The sequence below is a fragment of the Mesoplodon bidens genome (assembly GCF_964165515.1).
Source record: "Mesoplodon bidens genome assembly, chromosome: 1".
Lineage (NCBI taxonomy): Eukaryota > Metazoa > Chordata > Mammalia > Artiodactyla > Ziphiidae > Mesoplodon > Mesoplodon bidens.
The window spans coordinates 28232171-28240941 of NC_138176.1; the positions used below are offsets into that span (position 1 = coordinate 28232171).

Sequence of the window (8771 nt, forward strand, 5' to 3'; positions counted from 1 at the left end):
TGACCCGGAAGAAGTTCTGGACGTTTGCTTGTTCCCACCCCGCAACCCCTCACGCCCTTCGTCTGCTCTCATTGGCTGCTCTGGTAAGTAATTTACTCCTGCCCACCCCCGGTGACCCGTCCGGCCTGAAGTTGACCCCATCCGGCACCGAACCTGGGGAGTGGGGAGGAGCCCTCAGGGCAGGATCCAGACAGTCCAGCCCTCGCCTGGCCCCGAGCTGGGAGTCCCAGGCGCGCGCCAGCTGCGTTCGCGGCGGGTGCCTCACACCTGCCAGCGTCTTCTTCACCCCCAGCTGTGAGACCGAGACTCCCCCAATCCGGGAAGGAGCCCCACACCTGCTGCAGTCGTGCATCTCCCTGCAGCTGCGGGCCTGGGCGCCCCCCGTGCTGAGAGGTCCGAGACCAGGGCAGGTGCAGGGCGTTCCTCCACCCCGCCTCCTAATCTCCACCTGCCATCCCCCTACCCCGGTTTTCCTCTGTGGGTGTGTGATGGGGGTAGAGAAAGATTATATACAGGTCCCCACCAGTTTCCGCTCATTTTGGGAGCCCAAGTCCTTCCTAAAGATGGAGCTCCATTCCTAGCCTGGCATCTCGTTTTGGTAAAGCCTTTTGGAAGTGGGATGCAGCAGGAGCAGACACTGCACACTTAATCTTCAGAGCAACTCCCTGAGGAATGATATCGTTTGGTACCCATCAAAAGTTCCCCCAATAGTTCCACTCTTCCCCTTATTTTCCCCAGTACTCTGACTTTGAAAGTGGTGAGTGTAGAGCTAGGCTAAACCACCCAGGTTCAGTTGGGTTTTGGGAGACTCCTGGGAACTTGGCTACTGTCCCCAAGGCCTGGTCAATAGAGACCCCACCTTCATAGTCAAAGGGGTTGGGGGGGCCTCAGTTCTGGGTTTCCATATGACAGCTGCCCTGATCAACCCTCCAACAGAAAGGCCAGGCTCCAGCCATATCTCAATGGACCCCAGGGGCATCTTGAAGGCATTTCCCAAGCGGAAGAAAATTCTTACCAATCCATCATCAAAAGCACTTGCAAAGATTCCCAAGAGGGAAGACGGAGAAGAAGCAGAAGGTGAGTGGACCCAGCCTCAGAACCCTCATGTGTTTGAGCCTGAGGCTTCTTACATCGTTCATGCCCAGAATCAGATATTGCAGTTGACTCTGCCCACCCAGAGCCTGCAGGTTTGTTTTTACCTGCCTTGTCCTAGGCTTGGTCCCCAGTCTTTGACAGGAGACTTGCTGTTTTATCTTTTACCCCACCCTGAGACCTCCATAAATCAGAAAATACTCCCTGGCCCCTAAGGAAATGACCGGCAGAATCCTTTGCTCTCTAGGAGGTTGCCTGCTGCTGCGGGGAGGGGGTCCTTCTCAGGTCCCCAGACTTATAAGTTATTTTGCAGCCAAATTCACAAATAGATGGCAAAAGCTTACATGGTGGGCTGGGTTGGGGGAGGGGAATCTAATAGACTGTGAGGCTTATAATGGCAAAACATGTGCTTTGTGCCTGATACATAATAAGTGTCTACTAATATGTGTTGAAAGAATAAATGATCAAATGAAGTGATTTACAGGGTAACTACAAGATGCCGGACACTGTTCTAGGTTATATCAGAAAACAGGACGTATCAGAATCCTTGCCCCTTACATCAAGTGATGGCCCATAGGAAATTAACTGTATGCCTGTGGTGGAATCCCCAGAAGGCAGGCTGTCTGGGTGGAGGAAAACGATTGGGGAGAGGGGACTGTGAAGGGTTCATTGGGATCATGTCTGAAAGTATGACAGTAGGTATCTGGATGTCCCCTCCACAGAGTGGCTGAGCTCCGTGCGGGCGCATGTTGTACCCACTGGCATTGGGCGAGCCCGGGCAGAACTCTTTGAGAAGCAGATTGTCCAGCATGGTGGCCAGATATGCCCTGCCCAGGCCCCAGGGGTCACTCACATTGTGGTGGATGAAGGCATGGACTGTGAGCGAGCCCTCCGCCTCCTTAGACTGCCCTGGCTGCCCCCAGGTGCTCAGCTGGTGAAGTCAGCCTGGCTGAGCTCGTGCCTACAGGAGAGAAGGCTCGTGGACACAGCAGGATTCAGCATCTTCATCCCCAAGAGGTAGGCTGGTCCTATAGTCTTTCCTCAGATGTTTTCTTGAGCTATTAAACTCTCATCGTCTTAACTGGACACATTAAAAAACCACGATTTCAGAGTAGAGAAGGATTGGGAACAGAGATAGCGTGAGACTTTGGTGTCTTAACCTCCCATCACCATCCTGCAGGTACCTGGATCAAGCACAGCTCAGCAAAGCAGACCAAGACTCTTCTGCTCGTCCTGGAACTACTGAGGCTCAGCTTAGGACAGCCCTCTCTCCTTCCCCTCCTCCCACCAGACCTGTATCTCCTTCCTGGAGGGCAGAGGAAGTCGCAAGCCTCCAAGCACAGGTGAGGAGCCTCCCAGGCCCCACAGCTCTCTTCTCCTGGGAACTAGATCACAGAAACAGGGAGAGCCTGGTGGTTGTTCAGAATGTCCCAGGCCTCTGAGAGAGGAGGGCTCTCTTTACTGTGAAGCCATTTAACTCTTCTCAACACTCATCACTCCTGCATTTGCCCAGGCCATATCCACCACATATCACTGGGGATCCTAGGGCTGGGCCCTCGGGGAAGCCACATGGAACCCAAATCTGCTGAAGAAGACCCAGCGTCCTTCTTGGGTCTGACTAGGAAACTCAGCCCCCACCTCTGAGGAGCCCTCCTTATGGGGGGCATGAACTTATTGTCTCTTCTCCTTCCCTATGTCAAGCCCGGCTCTGGTGGTGAAACCAGTGATGGGGAAGAGACCCAGGTTAGCGCAGCTGATCTGGAAGCCCTGATCAGCGGCCGCTACCCAACCCCCCTTGAGGGAGATGGTGAGCCTAGCCCAGCCCCTGAGGGCCTGGATAAGTGGGTCTGTGCACAGCCTTCGAGCCAGAAGGCAACCAACTACAACCGCCACATCACAGAGAAGTTGGAAGTGCTGGCCAAAGCCTACAGTGTTCAGGGGGACAAGTGGAGGGCCCTGGGCTATGCCAAGGCCATTAATGCCCTCAAGAGCTTCCACAAGCCTGTCACCTCCTACCAGGTACCTGGGGGTCAGGGGAGGGTATGTGGGGGGCTGGGGGGGTCTTCTCTTTACTGGCCAGAGGTCGGTGGAAGCACCAGTCACAAGTGGGGATCAGGTGGAGTGATTAAGATTCTCTGATGTTTGGGACTTGCACACAAAAAAACAGGGAGATTAATGAAAGCGGCTTGTCAAAATCTTGATAATTATAAAAGCTGGGTGATGGGTACTTGGGGTCCAGTACACTGTTCTCTCTACTTTGGAATTTTTTCCATAATAAAAAGTTTTTTAAAAGTTCAGGCTCTGGGCTTCCCTGATGGCGCAGTGGTTGAACGTCCGCCTGCCGATGCAGGGGACACGGGTTCGTGCCCCGGTCCGGGAAGATCCCACATGCTGCGGAGCGGCTGGGCCCGTGAGTCATGGACGCTAAGCCTGCACGTCCGGAGCCTGTGCTCCGCAACAGGAGAGGCCCCAACAGTGAGAGGCCCGCATACCGCAAAAAAAAAAAAGAAAGTTCAGGCTCTGAAGGTCAACAGACGAGAGTTTGAATTCTGGTTCCCATCGTTCACTAACTGTAACTTGCCTAAAGTAAGTTACTTAAACCCTCTGAGCATCAGTTTCCTCAAAAGTAAAAAGGGACTAAGAATAGTAACAGACACAGTATTCCCATGAGGACTTAATGAGATGACCCCTGTAATGCAGGACCTGATACAGGGTAAAGCCTCATAAATATTAGCTCCACTGTTATGATGGCAGTGGTGACTAGTGTCGTCATTATTGCCTTTCCTCTGCTTCCTGTGCTGATCTCCATCCCCCTGGGAACCAGCAGATAAGTTTCCCAGCCCATTCCATCCAAACTTCTCATCTTCAACTCTGCCCAAGCTTTATACAGCTATCAGTTGCCCACCGGCCGTACTGGCTTTTACTCAGACATCTGCTAAAGGAGTCAGTTTCCTTCCTGCCTCTGCCTCCCCTTCCTCTAGGAGGCCTTCAGTATCTCTGGAATCGGAAAGCGGATGGCTGAAAAGATCGTAGAGATCCTGGAGAGCGGGCATCTGCGGAAGCTGGACCACATCAGTGAAAGCGTGCCTGTCTTAGAGCTCTTCTCCAACATCTGGGGAGCTGGAACCAAGACTGCCCAGATGTGGTACCACCAGGTCACACCCTGTCCCAGCCCCCACTTCAGTTTTACTGTATCTTAGAGCTCCTGTCCCACAGTCCTGTTACGCTGTACTTTGATGAGAATGAACCCAGACTATAGAGAGACCACTTCTCAAAGGGAGCAGGGCCCATGCAGATCCCTCTCTTGGCTCTCAGAACTGCCCTGTTGCTTGGTATCGTTGAGGCTTAATCTGTGGTGTAGGCAGAGACAAGAAGTATATTTCTCTGTCCCCCAGACCAGCAAGGGCCTTCCTGAGGAGACCAGGCCTCTGGGCTGAGTATCCAGAACAGTGGTTCCCAAACCCAGCCATGCCCAGAATCACCCCCAGATCGATGGAGTCATGAACCAGTGTTTTAAGATTGTGGCAGGGCTGGACTGAGGTGTGTCTTCCATGCCCCCTGCCTTTCCCAAGTCCCACTGATTACAGACCCAACCGCTCCTGGGGTTGGTCCTGCCTCAGGCTTTCCTTGGAGTCTGGGGGTGATGGAAGCCTTGTGTGTGTGCTTATTCACTGCCTCTTCATTGGTCCTGGATCCTCATAGCCTTCCCTTCTGGCTTTTTTTTCAGGGTTTCCGGAGCCTAGAAGACATCCGAAACCAGGCCTCTCTGACTACCCAGCAGGCCATTGGCCTGAAGCATTACGATGACTTCCTGGACCGAATGCCCAGGGAGGAGGCTGCAGAGATTGAGCAGACAGTAAGCAGGTGTCCCAGACCAGTAAGGAGAGCCAGGTCCTACTATAACGTCAGGGCCTGGCTCAAAGCCAAGAACTCCTGATTCCCTCAGCAGGGGAGCCCAGCAGGCAGAGGAAGCTATGGGGGGCCAGAGATTGGGACTAGTGGGGAAAGAGCAATTGGCTTATGTAGGGAAGGGCTGCAACACTAGCTCTCTGCAGTAGGGTTCTCAGTATCGGGCAGAGTTAGCACTGGTTTAGGTGCTAGAATGGTGTTAGGACTGGGTTAATGTTACGGCTAGATTAGAGATGGATTATGGTCAGAACTACTCGAGGATATTGGGATCTGAACTGGGCTATGTTAGGGTGATCAGGGCAGAGGTTCTTAACATTTTTTGATTCACAAACTTCTTTGAGAACCTAATGAAAACCATGGACTCTTTCTCTCCACAATTTTTTTTAAATGTACAAAGTTTTATATCTCCAGAAGTACACACCTTCTGCAGGTCACCCAAGGCTGGTTCAGGGTTTGGGTTAGGGTTGGTGTAGAAGCACAGTGCCAGTAGGACTAGGTTTGGGGTTAGAGGAAAGCTAGATCAAGAGCTGAGTTAAGGTTAGGCCTGAATTAGGAGTAGGGTTTTCTTAGTGTTGGATGCTTTTAGTTAAAATATGTGATTGTCCTGGAAATAAGGTTCGGCCAAGATTAGTGTTTGGTGTAGAGTTGGGTTAGGGATTCAGTTCATATAAAACCTAGATTAGAGGGAGACTAGGGTACATTCGTTCAGTTGGCATTAGGAGTAGGGGCTGATTTGCTCCTACTTTGGTCTATGATTCTGATAGGGTAGGACTCCCTGGAGACTCTGGCCCAGCTTAGTTGAAATTAGCCTCCAGCTCTACTTCCAGCCACAGGACTCTGAGGCTAGTGTGGGAGGGACAGGCAAGCCCCTTTGTCCACCCATCACCAGGCCTTGGTGCTAGTGATGACCTGTCACTCAGCCACGGTATCTGGGCATAGAGAATGCCCCAGCGAGCCTCCAGCCCTGACCCACTGGAACAGAAGTGGCTCCCCACCTGGCCCACTCTCCCCATTTAAGGTCTCCAGACTTAGGAGGTTTTGATGGGATTACTCATCCTAGGCCTCCTCCATCCTCTTGGGAGGCTCAAGAAGGGAATTGAGGGGATTAGCGAAGCCTGCCTGTCAGGAGAATTGAGGTATCCAGGGCCCCAGAAATCTCAGTGTCCTGGGGTGGAAGCCAGCGTGCGTGCGTGCGTGCGTGCGTGCGTGCGTGCGTGCGTGCGTGCGTGATATCCGCATATGAAAGACCTCAGTGTTTCTGGGGTGGAGGCTAATGGGCTTATCCCCTCTCAGTGAGGGATGATCCTTCAGCTGACAGTTCCCTCTGTCTCAGCTCCCTCCCCACCGAGCCCCATCCCTCCAAGTAAGGATGTGGGCATTGGCTCAGAAGTGCTTCCCTTTTGCTTTCCCTCCTTGCCTTTGTTACACATGCAGCTGTATTTCTAGGCTCCATCTCCCCCGAGGCCAGGGCCCGGGGTACCCTGCCAGCCACCTGTCAGGCCTCAAGCCCCAACTCACACACTCTGCCTTTAGCTCCAAATCCAAAGATACCTGGGGCTGTGGAGACCTGGCTGAGGGCTTCTCGGCACCTGGCCCTTTGCCCTCAGTGGAGTTTCACAGACCTGGGTGCATGGGTTGGGACAGAAGCCCAGAGAAGATGTGTCTCTCTGCTTTTGAAGAGCGGTGCCTTCGCTCAGAATCCGAGCACATCTCATCTTCTCATCTCCTCAGGCCACCCCTGGTGATGTGAACACGTTTTCTTCTCTTCTGTCCTAGCCAAGCTGGAGAACTGCCACTCTCCAGGGTGGAGTTCTGCCTCTGTTCCTTGGGGCTCTCTCCCTCAGGCTGGATCATGCATCCAGGGATTGGCTTGGGGCACGAGGGGGTGTGTGGGCTCCTGGGTCAGGGAAGGCCCTTGCGCTGCTGTGGAGATGAATTCCTGGCAGGGCTTGAGGCCCACAGCCCTCACCCCCTTCGCTGTCCTTTCTCAGGTCCGGGAAGCAGCTCAGGCCTTCAACCCTGGGCTGTTGTGCATGGCATGTGGTTCGTACCGACGGGGGAAGGCAACCTGCGGTGATGTGGACGTGCTGGTCACCCACCCGGATGGCCGGTCTCACCAGGGCATCTTCAGCCGCCTCCTGGACAGCCTCCGGCAGCGAGGTATAAGCCCCACCCCTGGGTGAGCAGGGGGGCAGGGGAGGAGTGGCCCCCAGGAGGGAGAACCTCAAAGTGGCAATCTCTAGGCAGGAAGCAGGGGAAGGCTGCTTCATGAAAATTCCACCTCTCTCCTGTGGCCAGAGCCACTTCAGGGAAGAGATGAATCAGCTTCCCCTACCTCCCAAGAGGTGCTCAGTAATAGCTGCAATTTGAGTGCCTCTTCTGATCATTCTGTGCCCCTGTGGAGGACTTGGAGAGGAATTACTATGCATGTTTTACAGAAAAGGACACAGACCTGGAGAGGGCAAGGTCGCCCAGCAAATAAGTAGATGAGCTGGGAATAGAGGACCCAAGGATAATCAGGAGAGGCCCTGGGCTGGGCAGCCCAGGGCCTGGCTCCCTGCCCTCCCAACAGCCCTCCTGTATTGGGCCAGGGTTCCTGACGGATGACTTGGTGAGCCAGGAGGAGAACGGCCAGCAGCAGAAGTACTTGGGTGTATGCCAGCTCCCAGGGCCAGGGCGGCGGCACCGACGACTGGACATCATTGTAGTTCCCTACAGCGAGTTTGCCTGTGCCCTGCTCTACTTTACTGGCTCTGCCCACTTCAACCGCTCCATGCGGGCTCTGGCCAAGACCAAGGGCATGAGCTTGTCGGAGCATGCGCTCAGCACAGCTGTGGTCCGGGACACCCGAGGCCTCAAGTTGGGGCTTGGCCGAGTACTGCCCACCCCCACTGAGAAGGATGTCTTCAGGTTCTTAGGCCTGCCCTACCGAGAACCAGCTGAGCGGGACTGGTGACCCACGGCTGGGGGAGGGGGTGCCAAGCTGGACCGGCTGCCCCTCCTGGCCATTCCTCCAGCCTCAGCTGGCTGAACCTCACTCTTTCAACCAACAGCTCCTCTGGGCCTGATGGAAAAGGCCAGCCTGGCTCCCAGGGCTACCCAGCCCTCTCCCTGACAGGAACAGGGTGCTGCCCCTTCTGCCTCACCATCGCCCCTGGGAGAGTTTCGCACATGGCCCCCTGCCCCATTTTAAGCAGGAACTGGCGCCTGGTTTGAGGCCAGCTTCCTGTGCTGAAGGCCCAGGCATCCCCCTTCTCTACCCCAAGGAGGGTCTAGCATGGGATGGGGGCTGCAGGGGAGAGGCGCACAGCTGAGGCCCAACATCACCCAAGACCCTTCAGAGCAGGAGAATGAGCCACTCCACGTGTGCTCCCTCCGCCCACCCCACTTCCTGTGCAGCTGGCTGTGTAGGGAAGGGGCACCCCAGGCGCGATGAGGATAGCATTGGAAGGCCCAGGGACCCAGTAAAGTGCACTTGACATTCAACCTGCCTGGTGTGTCTGTGAGCTGCTGCAGCCTCTGCCTGCCTTTCTTCTCCCGGGTGGGGACAGAGATAGGAGGTGAATGGGAACCCAGAGAGGCCAGTTAACTGTCCTCCAAACAGGCCGGGCCTGAGTCAGCTTCTGAACAACTCAGAAGGGGGCAGGGGTGGACATTAAAAGGGAGAATTCATGGAGTCGGGAATTAGGAACACCTGTCTACCCATCAGCATATCCTGTGGACCCTGCCCTAGAACAGGTTATCTGAGGACATGAACAAAGGTGGCAAGG

At 54.6% G+C, this 8771-nt stretch overlaps 1 protein-coding gene across 4 annotated transcripts; it reads left to right on the forward strand.

The window, feature by feature from the left end:
* Positions 1-40: 40 nt before the first annotated feature.
* POLL (DNA polymerase lambda) lies at positions 41-8476 on the forward strand. Of its 4 annotated transcripts, none has more exons than XM_081230352.1 (9): positions 41-83; positions 937-1077; positions 1815-2109; positions 2273-2435; positions 2794-3111; positions 4074-4247; positions 4820-4948; positions 6993-7161; positions 7593-8476. In XM_081230352.1, exons 2-9 carry the CDS (start codon positions 963-965, stop codon positions 7955-7957), a joined length of 1728 nt encoding a protein of 575 aa, XP_081086478.1. In that variant the 5' UTR covers positions 41-83; positions 937-962; the 3' UTR covers positions 7958-8476. The 4 variants fall into 4 exon arrangements, with proteins under 4 accessions (XP_081086478.1, XP_081086481.1, XP_081086479.1 ...); XM_081230355.1 differs by lacking the exon at positions 41-83 and adding an exon at positions 135-393; XM_081230353.1 differs by lacking the exon at positions 41-83 and adding an exon at positions 355-410.
* The last annotated feature ends 295 nt before the right edge of the window (positions 8477-8771 follow it).